Source organism: Hypanus sabinus, chromosome Y, assembly GCF_030144855.1.
Source record: "Hypanus sabinus isolate sHypSab1 chromosome Y, sHypSab1.hap1, whole genome shotgun sequence".
Classification (NCBI taxonomy): domain Eukaryota; kingdom Metazoa; phylum Chordata; class Chondrichthyes; order Myliobatiformes; family Dasyatidae; genus Hypanus; species Hypanus sabinus.
In genome coordinates, this window is record NC_082740.1 from 1,510,207 (window position 1) to 1,530,698 (window position 20,492).

General features: G+C 43.1%; 1 protein-coding gene across 14 annotated transcripts in view; it reads right to left on the bottom strand.

Moving 5' to 3' along the window:
- LOC132385333 (B-cell CLL/lymphoma 9-like protein) overlaps window positions 1-20,492 on the bottom strand; it is a 267,028-nt gene that overhangs the window by 213,756 nt on the left and 32,780 nt on the right. For 7 of the 14 annotated variants that reach the window (XR_009509157.1, XR_009509158.1, XM_059957362.1 and 4 more), the window contains 4 exons: window positions 19,247-19,369; window positions 9,863-10,073; window positions 9,284-9,383; window positions 2,908-5,194 (listed from right to left, as the gene is read on the bottom strand). Coding sequence is in view for 12 of the 14 variants with exons in the window: in XM_059957362.1 (XP_059813345.1) it covers window positions 2,908-5,194; window positions 9,284-9,383; window positions 9,863-10,073; window positions 19,247-19,369 (2,721 nt within the window). In the remaining 2 variants the exon portion in view is untranslated. Of the gene's footprint in view, window positions 1-2,907; window positions 5,195-9,283; window positions 9,384-9,862; window positions 10,074-19,246; window positions 19,370-20,492 lie in introns of those variants that run through there. The other 7 variants (XM_059957366.1, XM_059957367.1, XM_059957359.1 and 4 more) reach the window with 6 other exon arrangements.

A 20,492-nucleotide genomic window follows, 5' to 3' on the forward strand; every position in this document is an offset into this window, starting at 1 on the left:
GCAAGTGTCAATGGGAATCAGTCCCGTAGTCAGCAAGTGTCACTGAGAAAGAGTCACACAATCATCATGTGCCAATGTGAAACATGCCCGTATTCAACAAGTGTCAATGGGAATCAGTCATGTAGTCAGCAACAGGCAATGGGAAACAGTTACATAGTCAGCAAGTGTCACTGGGAAACAGTCCCATAGTCATCAAGTTTCAATGAAAAACATCACATAGTCTGCAAGTTTCACTGGGACACAAGTCACATAGTGAGGAATTGTCACTGGAAAACAGCCCCATGGAGATTATCGGTCACTGGAAAATAGTCCCATGGACATCAACAGTCACTGGGAAGCAGTCTCACAGACAGCAAATGCCATTGGGAAATAGTCAGCAAGTGTCATCAGGGCACAGACTGATGGACAGCAATACACACCATGGTTACCAACAGTCACTGGTGAACATCCCCAAAGTCAGCAACAACCACTGGAGGACAATATCCACAACAATTACTGGATCAAGAAACAGCCACATGCGCACAGTCCAGAGTACAACAGCAGCCAGCAGTACACTGTCTCTTGGACAGCAACAGTCACTGGGTCACAGTCCCATGGACAGTAACTAGCATTCCTGATCATTCCAATGGACAGGAACAGTCACTGGTGCACAGTCCCGTGTACAGCAGCAGTTACTAAGTTGTACTCACACTGAAACTCACTGTGATATAGTTGTATATTCACTGACAATCGTGGTTATTTAGGGGTACAGATACTTCAGTCACTATGATATAGACATATAAACAATGAAGTTCACTGTGATATAGTTGCACACACAGACTCTTACTGTGATATAGTCATACAGACACTAAAATTCACTGTGACATTGTGTTACACACACTGACACACATTGTGATATTTTTGTACGCACACTCATACTCACAATGTTATAGACATGCACACACAGACACTTACTGTGATATTGTAATACACAACCTGTCACTCACTGTGATATAGTTTCATACTGACACTCTCTACGATATAGCCATATGCCCAATAACACTCACCTTCATAGAGTCGTACATAGACTGTCAATCATTGTGATATAGTGGGTCACTCACTAACTCACTGCGATAGTCATACAAACACTGACAGTCACTTTGATATAGTCACACACATTGACATTCATTGTGAGTTGGTCTTACACACACTGACACTCTCTGTGATGTAGTCATACGCACATTGACATACATTGTTATACAGTTATACATTGTTATACACTCTGACACTCTCCATGATATTGTCCTACACACACCGAGACTCACTGTCATATAGTTGTGCACATACTGACACTCACTGTGATGTAGTCACACACAGATACTTACTGTGATATAGTCCTATACACACTGACATTCATTGTTATGGAGTCTGACATGCTCTGACAGTCTCTGTGATACAGTCATAAGCACACCGATGTTCATTGTCATATAACCGTATATACACGGTGATGCAGTCTCTTCTTATAAATGAACCATACATTGGCTACGAGCATTTTGGAGTCTATTATCAAGGATGAGGTTTTGGGGTACTTGTACAGGTTTTGAAGTTTTGGGGTAGTTTCTGTCAAGGAAAATCTTGCCTGACTAATCTGTTAAACTCCTGAGGAAGTAACAAGCGGGATGGACTCAAGAAGGCAGTGGATGTCATTTACTTGGATTTCAGAAGGCTTTTGATAAGGTTTCACACAAGAGGCTGCTTAACAAGATAAAATCCTATGGCATTACAGGAAACACACTGGCTTGGATAATGGTATGGCTGACAGGCATTAAGGTAGTGGGTGGAAATAAAAGTTGTATTTGGTTAGCTGCCATGATTGTGTTCTTCAAGGGTCAGTGTTGGGACCACTGCTTTCCACATTGTTTGTCAATAATTTGGATAATGAAATTGATGGCTTTGTGGCAAAGTTTGTGGATGATAAAAAGATCAGTGGAGGGGTAAGTCGTGCTGAGGAATCAATGCATTTCCAGCAGGACTTAGACAAATTTGAAGAATTGGCAAAAAAGTGGCAGGTAGAACACAGTGTTGGGAAATGTATGATAATGCATTTTGGTAAAAGGAACAATAGTGCAGACTATTATCTAAATGAGGAGAAAGTTCAAACATCAGAGGTACAGAGGGACTTGGGAGTCATGCATGAGTCCAAAATATTTAACTCACCTTTTGAGTCTGTGGTAAAGAAAGCAAGGAGATAATGCTGAGGCTTCGTAAGACACTAGCCAGACGAAACTTGGAGTATTATCAACAGTTCTAGGCCCCATATCTTAGAAATGATGGTTGTCATTGGAAAGAGTCTGCAAACCTGTTCTTGATCAGGTACAACTACTTGTGCATGACTCGCCGTCACCATCAACAGTCTCAGTGATCAAGAAACTGTTCTGTTTCAGAAACAATCTGTTAAAAACAGATCGACCAAGCCTATCTTGGCTTTGTCTACACTCATGAAAAAAATTGCACTAGATTTAAAACAAGATTTAATCTTATTTTTACTCTCAAATCCCCAACTAGCACTATATTTTTGTTGAAGGACCTCATCATCTTTTTATTTTTGGCACCAAGACCTCTGGTTGTTACCTTCACACTTAACAATATTCTGCAACTGGTTCATGATATCCAACTGCACAATGATATCCTATCCTCTAGTCAACTCAGTTCCAGGGACTGACTCTGCCTGATACCCTGCTGTCATTCTAAAATGGGCACAGCAGTGTGGCTTTTTGAGTAGAATTATTACAATGCCAGAGACCTGGGTTCAATTTGGGCCTGTAAGAGTTTGGGAACATAAACAAAAAAATCCAGCTAAAATAAATAAAACTTTGAGATTTAATTGCTACTCAGTGATTATTGCAAAAGTTCGACTTCCTTTCTCACCTTGTTCAGTGTTTCCCACAGGGGCAAAAGAGTTCAAGCTCATTGGCTGTTTGCTCTGGGTGATCACAGGACTTGGTAGTGTGGTCTTAGTTGATGAGGTCCATCCAGGTGAGGGAACAGACACTGACGGTGACTTTAACTGACTGGGAGAGCTTGCTGAAGAGTGTATAGGAAGCGATGAGCTCATGAGCTGGGGTGATTTGATTGGTTCTGAGGCATTAGCAGACAAGTTTGGCAGCTGAGATGGTGTTTGGAGTGACTTGAGGTTGACAGATGGAGAGCTGACCAGGGCAGAGTGAACCTGGCTGATGGTTGATGACTTTAGGTGACCCACGTCGGGAGAATCCATTTGATTGATGTTGATCATAAGGTCAGAGGGTCTTCGGCCTAGCTCCCTTTGGGATGCTGGAAGTATCACAGTCATATTACTGTGATTGCTGGACTGATTTGAAGTTGGTGTCATTTGCACATGGCTCAGTATGCCTACACTGCTCATGTTATTCATGGACATAGTGCCTTGTTCAGTACCAAACATCTCTCCAGAATTATCCATATTAGTGACTTCCTGAGACATACTGGAATACAGCCCTTGACCACTGGGAAAACCATGTTGTCTATGATTAGGGAATTGTGGCTTCATCAACATTTTCTGAGGGTCACCCATCATCCCACTGCCATTTTGTGCTCTGACTCTTGCCATCGCCTCTGGAGTCAAAATTTGATGTGACATCATTTCCTGCCCCCTCATTTTTTGTGATATCATCATCTGCTGCCGATGTGTCAACTGGACATTGAGATTCATGTTCATGTTCATATTTACATTCATGTTCATACTGATATTACCAGGACCTATCGAGGCATCCATATCATGCAGAAGTCCAGCTTGCCCTAGTGGAGGGCTCAACATTCCCCTTGACCCAACTAAGTCCATACCCATTGGACTTCCATTCACATTATCTCCAGGTAACTGCCCAGAGAAAATCCCAGAGATGGCTCCTGACTCCATTTGACTCTGTGCCTGCATTATTTGCTTCATCTCCATTCCCTGGTTCATGCCACCAATGCTGTTGGTGTTGTTCAAATTCAGTGGGTACTGCATACTCATGGATCTCTTTTCCATCAGCTGTTGCCTCAATAACTCTTCTCTGGCTCCAGGGTTCCTGAATCTCTCAGGATTACCTTGGACAGGATGATACAGGTTGCCCCCGTGGGGAAAGTGTACTTTGCCTCCCACTGAGAGCATATCATCTGGCCAGGCAATCCCAGCATGCACTGGGTTCATGAGTTCCAAAGCTTCCATCGGTATATTCTGCATTCCTCCATATCCACTAACCCTCTGTATCTGGCTATTGGGAAAGCGAGGCTCAGAGAAAGGGGTGATTCCTCGGGGTTGCATAGAATCAGGAAGGTCCATGATGCCTGTGAACCACTTGCCCATACCAGATGACCACTGGTCACCAGCTTTGCTGTGGTAGGGAGGGGGAGGTCCTCGCACCATCATTGGCTGCTGCATCATCATTTCTTGCTTTGTTCTTTGTTGAACTACAGTCTGCTCCTGTTTCTTCTTTTTTTCTTCATAGAAGTCCTCCTGAAGCTTCCTCCAGGCCGCTAGTTCTGAAGTCAGATTCTCTTGGCTGACCATATTCATCAGTATGCTGACCTGTTGTCCTATGGGGTCATGCTCCACCACCTCTTGGTGGTGTACTACCTCTTGCTCCATATTTGGCACTTCAAGTCCATCCAAAGTCTGTCCTTGAGAAATCATGGATTGTAAAAGTTCTACTGGATTCTTCATAGCCTGTTGCCCATCTCCTTGCCCATTGGGATCACAGCTGCCTTTCATGGGAAATTCACTCTCATTTCTCCGTAGCAGGAGTCTCTCAATATCCCTTAGGGTCTTCAAGGAACGTTCCCTGTGCTCCAGCTGCTCCTTGGACAAGCCTTCAATGTTGCCATGCGGGTTTATTACCAATGATCCATTCCCATTTGAATTGTTTGTCTCAATATTTCCACCATTGGCTGGATTAGCTGAAACTGCCTGTAATGGATTGGTGGTCATGTTGCTGAACTTGGGGTTCCCTGCTCCTCCATTGCTCTCTATTGGTTTGGAAACCATATCCGAGTGTGAAGGTTCAAGTTCAACTTCCTCCTCCTGAGGCACTGAGCTAGGTGCCTGTAAGCACTGTTGGCCCTGTTGCTGGGAACGTGGCTGGTGAGTGCGAGGTGAAAGGGTGTTGTGTGATGGCTGCTCCTGAAGTCTGGATCCTTTCTGAGCAGAGTGGAAAGCCTGTTAGTGAGAGGAAGGACACTGGCACCATACCCCATTTTCAATCAGAATGATACAGTCTTTTAAGAAACTTCTGGAATAGATATATGGAGCCTAGGAAAATAGAGGGCAAAGGTAACCCCAGGTAATTTTTAAAGTAAGTACATGTTCAGCACAGTATTGTGGGCCAAAGGACCTGTATTGTGCTGTAGGTTTTTTCTGCTTCTACGCTTCATGCACAGCAGGCCTGGGTAAGTAATGACACACAATATGGTTCTCAACTTTACTCATTAAAATCCTAAACACAAATAGGGCCCAGGCGTGGGAAGATAAGGTAGTTGGATTACCACTTCCAAATATAATTTCGTGGGCTCATAAATTCAACCATACTTGCATGAAAATGTGCATAATCCTTAACAGGAGTGATGTTATTTTTGCAAAAATGTCACTGTAAACCTGATTAATCTACTGAATTTGATTCTTCATATTGATTTTACCCAAGCTTAATGGTGTGTGTGTGTGTGTGTGTGTGTGTGTGTGTGTGTGTGTGTGTGTATGCAAAGTTTTTAAATTGTTTAGAATGTGAAGTCACAACACAGCAGTAGAGAAGGCAATGGATGGAAATACCGGAATGGAAATGGGAACTGGAATTAAAATGGTTGGCCACTGGGAGATCCTGCTTGTTCTGGTGGATGGAGCGCAGATGCTCGGTGAAGCAGCCTCCCAATCTACGTTGGATCACACCAACATAGAGGAGGCCAAAATGGGAGCACCAGACACAGTATATGACCCCCAACAGACTCACAGGTGATATGTTGCCTCGCGTGGAAGAACTATTTATGGTCCTGAATGGTAGTGAGGGAGGAGTTGTAGGGGCAGGTGAAGCATTTGTTTCACTTGCAAGTATAAGTGTCAGGAGAGAGGTCAGTAGGGAGGGTCGAATGGACAAGGAAGATGTGTAGGGAACGATCACTGTGGAAAGCAGTAAGCTGGGGGAGGGAGGGAATGATGTGTTTGGTTTTGGGATCCCTTTGGAGATGGTAGAAGTGGTAGATGAGAACAAGAGGAATTATCTCTGGTAGGTTGGTGGGTGAAGAGGGTAGCAGCAGACAGGTATGAAATAGCAGAGATGCAGATGAGGGTAACATTTATGATGGAGGAAGAGAAGCCCCTTTCTTTGAAAGTGGAGAACGTCATTCTGGAATTATGGCTTTAGATGTAGTACAGACAGAGAAATTGAGAGAAGGGGATATGGTATTTTACAAGTATCAAGGCCAGAAGAAGTATAGTTTGGGTATCTGTGAGAGTTCATGGGTTTATGGCAGACATCAATGCATCAGCTATCTCCAGAGATATAGGCAGAGAATTTGAGAAAGCTAAAGGAGATGTCAAAAATGAGCGAGGTACACGGTGGAAGTTAGAGGCAAACTTGATTAAGTCGACAATGCAGTTGTCGATGTATTGTAGGGAAAGTGCCCAAGGCTACCCCTTGGGCTTGAAAGAAGTGGGACGACCTAAAGAGAAATTATTATTACGAGTGAGGACAAGTTCTGCTTGATGAAGGAGAGTGGAGGTGGAGCGGAACTGCTTGGGTCTGGTGCCCAGAAAGAAATGGGGAGCAATGAGGCCTTCCTGGTGAGGGATGGATAGAGTTCATAGTAAAAATCAGAACTTTTGAAAATGGCCTTGGAGCTATGGGTGCTGCTTTCTAGAACAGGAAGAAGCAAAATGCTGTCAGCATATTAAGCAGACAGTTCTGCTCAGGTTAGAGAACCTGAAATTATTGAAAAGATCTAGACAGTGTGAAGTGTCCCAGATGTTTGTAGTAATGGACTTACTTGGGGGGATAAAACAGTGTTGAGGTAATCTGATATGAGTTTGGTGAGGCAGAAACAAGCTGAGACAATAGGTGTACCTGGACAGACATGTTTCTGGATCTTCGGTAGGAGGTAGAAACGGGAAGTGCGAGGTTGGTGGCAGTGGATGGGAGATCCCCAGAGCTGATAAGGGTGGTGATGGTATAGGAGACAACGGCCTGGTGCTCCTTAGTGGGATCAGTAAGGGGAGGTGTTGGACAGTTGTTGCTGGGCCTCAGCGAGGTGGAAGTCAGTATGTCAGATTACTACAGCACCACCCTTGCCTGCGGGTTTGGTGGTGAGGTTAAGACGGAGGTGTGGATGGAGGGAAGAGCACAAAGCCAAAGAAGTAGGTCCAGAGATGGAAGCAGCAGAAGAGCTCAGTGTCATGGCAGGCACGGAACTGAGGTTTTGCCTATCACCTTACACTCCTTCCTTCCCTACTCCCAGCTTCTAACTCTGATTCCTCATCTTTTCTTCTCCAGTGCTGTTGAAAGGTTTTGACCCAAAACATCAACTGTACTCTTTTCCATAGATGCTTCCTGGCCTGATGAGTTCCTTCAGCATTTTGTGTGTGTTGTTAAGAATGCAAAGTGTTCATATTGGTATACATAGATTTACCTTTGGCTTTCCAAGGTGTGAATGAGAACTGCTTTTTCACACTCCATGGCAGCTTCTAGAATGAAAGATCTTCAATACTAGAATACTAAAAACATATGCACATTGATTCCTAAAAGAATCAATCCCTGTTCGAGTAAATTACTAAAAATTAGCAGCAGCAGATCAATGCAATCTAGCAAAGAATCTAGCAAATATAATCTAGCATAATCTAGCAAAGAAAAAAATAATATATAAACAGGTAAATCAATTACATATATTGAATAGATTTCAAAAAACGTGCAAAAACAGGAATACTGTATATTTTTTAAAAACTGAGGTAGATTCAACATCCATCTGGAAATTGGATGTCAGAAGGGAAGAAGCTGTTCCTGAGTCGCTGACTGTGTGCCTTCAAGCTTCTGTATCTCCTACCTGATGGTAACAGTGAGAAAAGGGCATGCCCTGGGTGCTGGAGGTCCTTAATAATGGATGCTGCCTTTCTGAGACACAGCTCCCCGAAGATGTCCTTTGTAGGCTAGTACCCAAGATGTAGCCAACTAGATTTACAACGCTCTGTAGCATCTTTCAGTCTATATGGGAACTACTCTTTCAACCCATCCATCCAAACTATGATCTTTCTTACCCCCACCGTTTGCTCAATCCTCTGTTAACATTACAGCACATTACAGACCCTACAGCCAATGATGTTGTGCTGACCCTTTAACCAATCCTAAGATCGATCTAAACACAAATACACTGCAGATACTGTGGTCAAATCAACACGTACAACACACTGGATGAACTCAGCAGATCCATGGAAATGAGCAGTCAACGTTTCAGGCCGAGACCCTTCGTCAGGACTAAAGAGGGAGGAGGTAAGGGGCCCTGTAAAGAAGGTGGGAGGAGGGTCATCAAACTCATTAAATTTAATTTATCAAACTCATTAAATTTAATTTATCAAACTCATTAAATTTAATTTATTAAACTCATTAAATTTTCATCAAACTCCTTAAATTTAAGCCCTTCTGTTTTAGCCATTGGCACCTGAGAGAAAAGTGCTGGCTGTCATCTCTATATACACTGTATGCCTCTCAACATCTTATACACCTCTATCAAGTCTTCTCTCAATCTTTTTCACTACAAAGACAGAAGCATGAGCTCACTCAACCTTTCATCATATGTTCTCTAATCCAGGCTGTATTACCATACTTCCTCAACTGCCTTATCTATTTTTGTGGTAACTTTGAGGGAGCTACGGATATGGATCTCTCTGTTCCAGCACATTGTTAAGAATCCTGCCATTAACCCAATATTTGCCCTCAAATGTTCAATCCTTCAAAGTGGATCACTTCACACCATCTGCCACTTCTCAGCTCAGCTCTGAATTCCATCAGTCCTGTTGTAACCTACGACAACCTGAGACTTCTGTTAGATTGAAGTTGTAAGGGAAATGTAACAAAAATAGAAGGTAGTGCTTTGCAAAACTTATTCATAAAACCCACCTTCACTCTCCGCCATCGAGGGAGGTCTAAATGAAAATGCTGGGCAAGTACTCAGTGGCAACTTGAATGACTAGACCTAGTTGAGTTGGAAGTACGAAATGTGAAGTATAAGGTGTTGTGGACCATTCTGTTGTTGCTGCATTGTAACTTACTTTCTGTTTGCATACTTGCTCCAGTTTCATGTGAGGCACGTTGTGCATGTGATAGATTACAATTGAATCCGACTGGCCCTGGATTACAGCCTCCGCAGCCCTGCCAACCAACACAGAATATAAATGCAGCCAGAACTTTAAATGTCAGTTCCACTCCACTTCCTGAAAACCTCCAGTAACCACCTATTCCCTTCCCAAACCACACTTTCATGACCATGACCACCTTCCTAGGACCCACTTTCTCTACTCACGGTACCTTTATTCACTGACAGTACTCCTACTCTCCTATTCATCACTCATTGACACCAACCCACCCCTTTCATGATCCTTCCATTCCAACACTTACATCATCTTCCCTTCTCCTGTATGCCCTTGCTTTTCCAGGTCTCTGGAATGAATATTATTGAGCAATTACAGGATTATATTATAGAATCGCTGGGTGTGGTTCTGGTGAGGGGATTCATTTCATTAATTAAAGAACAATCATTTCACTGCCATCGACTAAAGGTTCAGCTCAGCATATGACACCTGACCTCCCAGGGCTTTGCATGTTTTTCTGCACCCATTCCACACACTCACATGTTAGCCAGGTTAGTTGTGAAGACATAAACAAATTGCGAGGGTGGTTTGCTGGGGTTCCTGCAGTTGACACTGTCTGATTGCAGGCAGGTCCCTCCTGCTGGGTTGTGAAGAACTTTGGAAGGGGAACTGTCATTTACTCTCGTGGGGCAATTCAAGCTTGGAAAAGGTTGAACACCCTCCGAAAAGGCAGATTCCACCACGGTACAATCTGCACAAAAGAAACACAGAGTCAATTCTGAGTTTGGCATTCTTCCCAGGTGCTCATTCCCTCAGGGTCTATGGCATTTCCCCACCACATGGACACTCATCATGTCCGAGTCCCTCAGAATCGCTCAGAATGGCTAAGGGAAACAGACAGTGGGATGGAGGAGAGGTGTGGAGCTAGTGGGTAGTGGGATAGAAGACATTGCATTCTTTAGGATTCACTCAGATTCTGCCAGCGACTATCAGATGCCACTGCAGACAACGGTTCACCAAGCCTCTGTAGGGGAGAAATTTAAAGTGTGATCCAAGTCTACTGATAATAATAATTCTCCACATCGTACAGAAACTACTAGTTCTATTGGAATGTTTCCTTAAGATTACATCAGAGCCATTTAGGGTTTCTGCCACAGAGTACTCCACACATGAAGGACACTGGAAACATCTCCCCAAAACACACAAAATACAGTCCCAATGAAGTGGTTCTCAGTCCAAAATGTTCACTTTTAGAAGTTCAAAGTCAAAAAAATATATATAATCGATATATCTTTTTCTTGTGGTCATTACCAATAAATCCAAGAAACATAAAAAGTCAAAAAGAACTGTGCAGAAGAGACAGTTTGCACCTGAACTAGAAGGAAACATATCTTAGAGGGAAGGGGTAGAGAGGTTATGGCAGAAGATGTTGTTAAGATTTCAGACAAGTCAGGAATCAACAAGGGCAACTAATGTCCAAGGCTGTGTACTGCTTTCAATGTAATAAATATTGTAGGAAAGACAGATGAGCTCAGGACATGGACAACTCCTGGAGTTATGATATTACAATAGACAATAGGTGCAGAAGTAGACCATTCGGCCCGTCGAGCCTGCACCATCATTCTGAGATCATTGCTAATCATCTACTATCAATACCAAGTTCCTGCCTTGTCCCCATATCCCTTGATTCCCCTATCCATAAGATACTGATCTAGCTCCTTCTTGAAAGCACCCAGAGGATTGGTCTCCCCTGCCTTCCAGACACCCACAACTCTCTGGGAGAAGAAGTTTTTCCTTAACTCTGTCCTAAATGGCTGTACCCCTTATTCTCAAACCATGCCCTCTGGTACTGGACTCTCCCAGCATATGGAACATATTTCCTGCCTCTATCTTGTCCAATCCCTTAATAATCTTACATGTTGCAATCAGATCCCCTCTCAATTTCCTTAATTCCAGCGTGTACAAGCCCAGTCTCTCTAACCTCTCTGCGTAAGACAGTCCAGACATCCCAGGAATTAACCTCGTGAATCTACACTGTACTTCCTCTACAGCCAGGATGTCCTTCCTTAACCCTGGAGACCAAAACTGTACACAATACCCCAGGTGTGGTCTCACCAGGGCCCTGTACAAATGCAAGAGGATTTCCTTGCTCTTGTACTCAATTCCCTTTGTAATAAAGGCCAAGATTCCATTAGCCTTCTTCACTGCCTGCTGCACTTGCTCATTCACCTTCAGTGACTGATGAACAAGGACTCCTAGATCTTTGTATTTCTCCCTTACCTAACTCTACACCATTCAGATAATAATCTGCCTTCCTGTTCTTACTCCCAAAGTGGATAACCTCACACTTATTCACATTAAAGGTCATCTGCCAAGTATCTGCCCACTCACTCAGCCTATCCAAGTCACCCTGAATTCTCCTAACATCCTCATCACATGTCGCACTGCCACCCAGCTTAGTATCATCAGCAAACTTGCTGATGTTATTCTCAGTGCCTTCATCTAAATCGTTGATATAAATCGTAAACAGCTGTTGTCCCAATACCGAGCCCTATGGTACCCGACTAGTCACCACCTGCCATTCCCAGAAATACCCATTCACCATTACCCTTTGCTTTCTATCTGCCAACCAGTTTTCTTTCCATGTCAGTATCTTCACCCCAATGCCATGAGCTCTAATTTTACCCACCAATCTCCTATGCAGGACCTTATCAAATGCCTTCTGAAAATCGAGGTACACTACATCCACTGGATCTCCGTTGTCTAACTTCCTGGTTACATCCTCGAAAAACTCCAATAGATTAGTCCAGCATGATTTGCCCTTGGTAAATCCATGCTGGCTCGGCCCAATCCTGTCACTGCTATCTAGATATGCCACTATTTCATCTTTAATAATGGACTCTAGCATCTTGCCCACTACTGATGTTAGGGTGACAGGACGATAGTTCTCTGTTTTCTCCCTCCCTCCTTTCTTAAAAAGTGGGATAACATTAGCCATTCTCCAATCCTCAGGAACTGCTCCTGAATCTAAGGAACATTGGAAAATAATTACCAATGCATCCGCAATTTCCAGGGCCACCTCCTTTAGTACTCTAGGATGCAGACCATCTGGACCTGGGGATTTGTCAGCCTTCAGTCCCATCAGTCTACTCATCACCGTTTCTTTCCTAATGTCAATCTGTTTCATTTCCTCTGTTACCCTATGTCCTTGGCCCATCCATACATCTGGGAGATTGCTTGTGCCTTCCTTAGTGAAAACAGATCTAAAGTACTCATTAAATTATTCTGCCATTTCTCTGTTTCCCATAACAATTTCACCCAATTCATTCTTCAAGGGCCCAACATTGTTCTTAACTATCTTCTTTCTCTTCATATAAGAGAAAGGTTTTGCTATCCTCCTTTATATTCCTGGCTAGCTTGCATTCTTACCTCATTTTTTCTCCCCGTATTGCCTTTTTAGTTAAGTTCTGTTGTTCCTTAAAAATTTCCCAATCATCTGTCCTCCCACTCACCTTAGCTCTGTCATACTTCCTTTTTTTTAATGCTATGCAATCTCTGACTTACTTTGTCAACCACTGTGGCCCCTTTCCCCCCTTTGAATACTTCCTTCTCTGGGGGATGAACTGATTTTGCACCTATTATTCCCAAGAATACCTGCCATTGCTGTTCCACTGTCTTTTCTCCTAGGATATCCATCCAGTCAACTTTGGCCAGCTCCTCCCTCATGGCTCCATAGTTTCCCCTGTTCAACTGCAACACTGACACCTCCGATCTGCCCTTATCCCTCTCAAATTGCAGATAAAAACATCATATTATGGTCACTACCTCCTAATGGCTCCTTTACTTCAAGATCGCTTATCAAATCCTGTTCGTTACACAACTCTAAATCCAGAATAACCTCGTCCCTGGTCGGCCCTCGTACAAGCTGTTCCAAGAATGCATCCTATAGGCACTCTACAAACTCCCTATCCTGGGGTCCAGCACCAACTTGATTCTTCCAGTTCACCTGCATGTTGAAATCCCCCAGAACTACTGCGACATTACCTTTGCCACATGCCAATGTTAACTCCCTATTCAACTTGCACCCAATATCCATGTTACTGTTTGGTGGCCTGTAGACAACACCCATTTGGGTCCTTTTGCCCATACTGTTCCTCAGTTCTATCCACACAGACTCTACTTCTCCTGATCCTATGTCCCCCCTTGCAAAGGACTGAATCTCATTCCTCACCAACAAGGCCACCCCACCCCCTCTGCCCACATTTCTGTCCCTACGATAGCATGTATACCCTTGTACATTCATTTCCCAGGTCTGATCTCCCTGCAGCCATGTCTCCATTATCCCAACAACATCATAGTTACCCATTCGCACCTGAGCTTCAAGCTCATCCGCCTTATTTCTGACACCGTGCATTCAGATACAGAATTTTTAGCCCATTTCTCCTCTCTGTTTGAATCGCTGCCTGTTGTGCTTAACCCAGCTCCCGAACTCCCATCAGGCTATACGCCCCTAGAATTTTGTTGTCCTTCCTAAATTTACTTATTCTTTCAACATATTTAACTCCATGTTCCGTCAGACCATCCCTCTGTAAATGTGTCCTCCTTATCACTTGTTCCGCCTCACCTTTCTCTACTACACACTTAATATTCCGGAACCACGAATCCAGAATCCTCTCAGCCACGTACTAATCTGTATAATCCTTCTGTTCCTTGCCTCTCCCGCACGAGGCACAGGTAGCAATCCTGAGATTGTTACCCTGGAGGTCCTGCCCTTCAGCTTCACACCTAACTCCCTGAACTCACTACGCAGGACCCCCTCACTTATCCTACCCACGTCATTGGTCCCTACATGGACCACAACATCTGGATTCTTGCCCTCCCTCTCGAGAATAACCTGCACCCGATCCGAGATGTCCCGGACCCCGGCACCAGGGAAGCAACATATCATCCAAGACTCCCGATCTTCCCCACAAAATCTCCTATCTGCCCCCCTGACTATAGAATCCCCTATCACTACCGCTCTCTTCTCTTCCCTCCTCCCCTTCCTAGTCGAGGGTCCAACCTCACTGCCAGAGACAGGACCACTGCAACTTGTTCCTGGTAGGTCATCCTCACCAACAGTATCCAAAATGTATTGTAACCATTAGTTTGATTTGGTTGCAGTAGGGCAGGATTGGCAGCTCAATGTACCATAGTTACATTGTTTTAGATGCAACAGAGCAAGAGGGATTAAAGGAGGTGGAATGTTGTTACTAGTCGGGGAAAATGTTGCAGCAGTGTTCTTCAGGAAAGACTGAAAAATTCAACTAGTCAAGGAGAGTTGTGCAGGTGGAACTGAGTAATAAAAAAGTTAAAATCACATTAATGGGGCTATATTACAGGGCACACCACCGTCTTAGTGATTTAGAGAAACTGATTTGCAGAGAGGTCACAGACTGTTGCAAGAAGCACAAGGTTATTTTAAAAACAATTAATGGTAATAATAATAATAATGTTTTCTGGCCAAGGTATACTTGATAAGTGGGGGGGACTTCAAAAACAAAAGTTTGAGATACGAGGCTTGTATGTGGCTCTCAGAGTAACAGGTAAAGATAACAATTTTGGGAACCTTGACTTTCAAGAGATATTCAGAGTTATTAAGAAGAAAATTGAAGTGCACAATAGATCAAAGCAAGTAGGAACAAATGAGGTGCTTATGGAGTATAAGAAATGCAAGAGACCATTAATGAAAGAAATCAGGAGAGCTAAAAAAAAGGCATGAAGTTGCTCTGGCAGGCAAAGTGAAGGGAATCCTATAAGATTCCACAGGTATGGTAAAAACAGAAGTATTGCAAGGTATAAAAATGGTTCTCTGGAAAGTCAGAATATTAAAGATAGGGGAGATATTAAATGAATTACATGCATGTGTATTTACAGACGCAGAGTCTATAGAAGTGAGGCAAAAAGGCATTAACTTCATGGACCCCATACAGATTACGGAGGAGGAGGTGTTTGCTGTCTTCAGGCAATTTAGGGTGGATAATTCCCCAAGGCCTGACAAAAATGTCCCCTCAGATCCTATGGAAGGTAATTGCTGAGGCTATAGTAGAGATGTTTAAATCATCCTTAGCAACAGGTGAGGTACTGGAGGACTGGAGGATAGCCAATATTAAGAAAAGCTTTAAGTTTAAGCCAGGAAATTTTAGGCTGGTGTGTCTGCATCAGTAGTGGGAAGGGACTGAATTTATGAGAATCTGAATAAATTAACTGATTAAGGATAGTGAGCAGGGCTTCATTCATGGTAGGTCATGTCTAACAAACATTACAGAATTTTTCAAGGATGTTACCAAGACAGCTGATGAAGACCAGGCAATGGATGTTCCCTAGGAACATCTTTAGGAGGACATTTAACAAGATCCTACATGGTTAGGAAAGTTCAGTTGTTTTATATTCAAGATGTGGTAGTAAATTGGATTAGACATAGGCTTTGTGGGAGAAAACTGAGAGTGGTAGTAGATGATTGTCTCTCTGCCTGGAGGCCTGTAACTAGTGGATTACAGCAAGGATTGCTGCTGGGTCCTTAGTTGTTTGTCATCTATATCAATGATCTGGATGATAATGTTGTTTGGATCAGCAAATTTGCTGATGACACCAAGATTGGAGGTGTACTGGACAGTGAGGAAGGTTTTCAAAGCTTGCAGAGGGATTTGGACCAGTTGGAGGAATGGGCTGAAAAATGGCAGGTGGAGTTTAATACAGACAAGTGTGAGGTATTGCACTTCGGAAGGACAAACCAAGTTAGAACATACGGGGTAAATGGTAGGGCACTGAGGAGTGCAGTAGAACAGAGGGATCTAGGAATACAGATACAAAATTCTCTAAAAGTGGTGTCACAAGTAGATAGGGTCATAAAGAGAGCTTTTGGTACATTGGCCTTTATAAATCAAAGTATTGAGTATAAGAGTTGGAATGTAATGGTGAGGTTGTATAAGACATTGGTGAGACCGAATTTGGAGTATTGTGTGCAGTTCTGGTCACCGAATTACAGGAAGGTTATTAATAAGTTTGAAATAGTGCAGAGAAGGTTTACAAGGATGTTGCCTGGACTTGAGAAACTGAGTTACAGAGAAAGGTTGAATAGGTTAGGACTTTATTCCCTGGAGAATGAGGGGAGATTTGATGGAGGTGTATAAAATTATGATGGATATAGATAGAGTGAATGCAAGCAGGCTTTTTCCACTGAGGCTAGGGGAGAAAAAAACAGAGGTCATAGGTTAAGGGTAAAGGGGGAAAAGTTTAAAGGGAACATTGGGGGAGCTTCTTCACACAGAGAGTGGTGGGAGTGTGGAATGAGCTGCCAGATGAAGTGGTGAATGCGGGCTCACTTTTGACATTTAAGAAAAACTTGGACAGGTACATGGATGAGAGGGGTATGGAGGGATATGGCCCAGGTGCTGGTCAGTGGGACTAGGCAGAAAAAAGGTTCAGTACAGCCATGAGGGGCCAAAAGGCCTGTTTCTGTGCTGTAATGTTCTCTGGTTCTAAGGTATTATTGCTCTACCTGCATTCTGAAAAGTGCAGCCTACAGCTCCCAACCTGAAATGTTATTATTGTTACACATCCCTTAGGAAAGCAGTGGTCTATGGCTCCCTGACGTGAAGTGGACAGTGAGGAAGGCCATCATGGCTTATAGAGAAATCTGAACCAATTGGAAAAATGGGATAAATGGTAGACAGATGTGACGCTTTGCACTTTGGTAGAGCCAACCAGGGAGGTCAAACATAGTGATGAGTAATGCACATTATGTGTGGTAGAGCAAAAGGATCTGGGAATAGAGATCCATAATTAATTGAAAGTGGTGTCACAGGTAGATAGGGTCATAAAGAAAGCTTTTGGCACATTGGCCTTCATAAATCGAAGTGCTGAGTACGGGACATGTGGTGTTATGTTGAAGTTATATAAGATATTGGTGAGGCCTAACTTGGAATATAGTGTGCAGTTTTGGTCACCAACCTACAGGGAAGATATAAACAAGACTGAAAGTACAGAGAAAATTTATAAGGACATTGCCAGGATTGGAGGATATGAATTATAAAAAAGAATGTATAGATTAGTACTGTATTCCTGAAAGCATAGAACTGAGTGAAGATTTGACAGATGTACATAGAATTATGAGGGGAATAGTCAGGGTAATGCAACCAAGCTTTTTTCCACTGTGGTCAGGTGGGATGGCAACTAGGGGTCATGGGTTAAGGGTGAAAAGTTTAAGAGGAACATCCAAAAGATCTTTTTCACTAAAAGTCATGAGAGCGCAGTTTCAACATTTTAGAGAATGTGAGTGAAATTATCCCCACTGGTTGAGGTGTGTTCTCTGTTCCTGAACCTGGTGGTGTGGGTCTTAAGGCTCCTGTACCTCCTTCCTGATTGCAGCACAGTGAGGTGAGAGAATGGCCTGGACGTTAGGAATCCCTAATGGAGAATGGTGCTCTCCAAAGTCGTTCCATGTAGACGTACTCACTGGTGGGGAGTACGTGATGGACATCACTCGTGATGGACTGGATTGTATCCAGTTCTTTTTATTGGATTTTCCATTCAAGAGCATTGGTGTTTCCATACCAGGCTGTGATGCAGCCAGTCAATATACTCTCAGCTGTTCATCCCCCTCCACAGAGCCTGGCTAAATTGCTGAGATCCTCCTGCATTTTGTTTCAAGACTTCTAGCATCTGAAGAATCTCTTGAGTTTAAATTCTTTCCCAAAAAGCTATTAGGGCTAGAAAATATATAATGAATTAAAATTGGGATCAGTAGATGTATTTTTAGGTAAGGTCTAAAGAAGGTAAATATAAAAGCAATAGATATAGAGTATAGTCCAATTAAATATTGGAAGAATTGATGTAATGCTTTAGAGATTTGTTATCAAACGGAAGCAACACACAAAATGCTGGTGGAATGCAGCAGGCCAGGCAGCATCTATAGGGAGAAGCACTGTCGATGTTTCGGGCCGAGACCCTTCGTCAGAACTAACTGAAAGAAAAGATAGTAAGAGATTTGAAAGTATGAGGGGGAGGGGGAAATGCAAAATGATAGGAGAAGTCCGGGGGGGGGGGGGGAGGGATAAAGCTGAGAGCTGGAAAGGTGATTGGCAAAAGAGAAACAGTGCTGGAGAAGGGAAAGGATCATGGGACAGGAGACCTAGAGAGGAACTATGGGGGAGAAGAGCACTGGAGGGAGATGGAGAGCAGGCAAGGAGTGATTGTGAGAGAGAGAAAAAAGGGGGAGAGAAAGAAAAAGGGTGGAATAAATAAATAAGAAGGGGAGGAGGGGCATTAACGGAAGTTAGAGAAGTCAATGTTCATGCCATCAGGTTGGAGGCTACCCAGCCGGAATATAAGGTGTTGTTCCTCCAACCTGAGTTTGGATTCATCTTGACAGTAGAGGAGGCCATGGATAGACATATCAGAATGGGAATGGAACGTGGAATTAAAATGTGTGGCCACTGGGAGATCCTACTTTCTCTGGCAGACAGAGTGTAGGTGTTCAGCAAAATGGTCTCCCAGTCTGTGTCGGGTCTCACCAATATATAAAAGGCCATACCAGGAGCACCGGATGCAGTATACCACACCAGCCAACTCACAGGTGAAGTGTCGCCTCACCCGGAAGGACTGTCTGGGGCCCCCGAGCAGTGGTGAAGGAGCTCTTAGCTTTATCTCTCCTCCTCCAATCTCCTATCATTTTGGATCTCCCCTCCCCCTCCCACTTTCAAATCTCTTACTATCTCTTTTCTCCGTTAGTCTCAGCCCGAAATGTCAATTATACTTCTCCTTATAGATGCTGCCTGGCCTGCTGTGTTCCACCAGCATTTTGTGTGTGTTGTTTGAATTTCCAGCATCTGCAGATCTCCTCGTGGCTGGTTTACACAAGGGGTCTGATCTTGTATTGCTTACTGTGATCAGTAACTCCAGGTTTATCCTCGTCCTCACTGTCTGGTCCTGAGTACCACTCATCCCCACTGTATGGCTGCTTGCGTTCCAGAACACAACGCCTCTTGCTCCGTGGGGCTCCATCTGCTGTCAGGGAAGCACAAAGTAATAAACACAAGTTTACAAGCTGAAACTTGTATACATCATAGAGTTCAATCACTTTGGAGGATTGACTTTGAAGACAAAATACAGTGTTAATGGCAGGATTCTTAACAAGATGGAGAACAGAAGGATTCAGTTGTCCTCATTTGGCACAACATAGTTATGAACTTGACACAGCCTCTGCTGCTGAAACTTCATTCATGATTTCTATTTATTTATTTATTGATATATGACATGGGATACGTCCTTCCGGCCCTTTAAGACATGTCAATCTAGCCTAATTATGGCATAATTTATAATGACCAATTAACCTACCAACCACTGCTTAAATTCATACAAAACATGCTACCATGACTGAAGATGCAGAAAAGGAGTTAGAGGTTTAAAAAATGAAGAGTTATCACAGGCTATCCAAAATATTAACAGTGGTAAAGCGCCAGGGCCTGACAGCCTACCAATTGACTTCTACAAAACATTTCAAGAAAAATTACTAGTCTCACTCTTAAATATGTATGACAAATCTTATCGGAATGGAACTCTCTCACCCTCTTTAAGGCTGGCAATGATAAGGCTGATCTTGAAGCCAGGCAAACCTCCTACAGAATGTTCCTCATTTAGACCAATAAGTCTAATTGGATCGGACACAAAAATACTTTGTAAAGTCTTAGCAAGTAGATTGGATCCTTATATCCCACATCTAGTTCATAATGATGACAATGGTTTTCTGCAAAAATGCCAAGGATTCCATTATATTAGAAGAGTTCTTAACATACTCTTGAAAAATTTGATGAGCAGTATTATCCAGCAGTATTATCACTGGATGTTTGGCAGGCCTTTGATAGAATAGAATAGCCATAATTATTTAATGTATTGCCTAGATTTAGATTTGGAAAGAACTCCCTTAAATGGATTCAGATTTTATATACAAACCCAATAGCCAGTATCTTAACAAATAGTATAGTTTCTAAACCAGTCATCTTGGAGCAATCTACTTGCCAGGGATGTCCTTTATCACAGATGTTGTTTATACTGGCCATAGAATTACTGGCTATGGCAGTAAGAATGCAGGCAGGCCTGCCGAGCATCCAGCTAGGAGAACAGGAATATA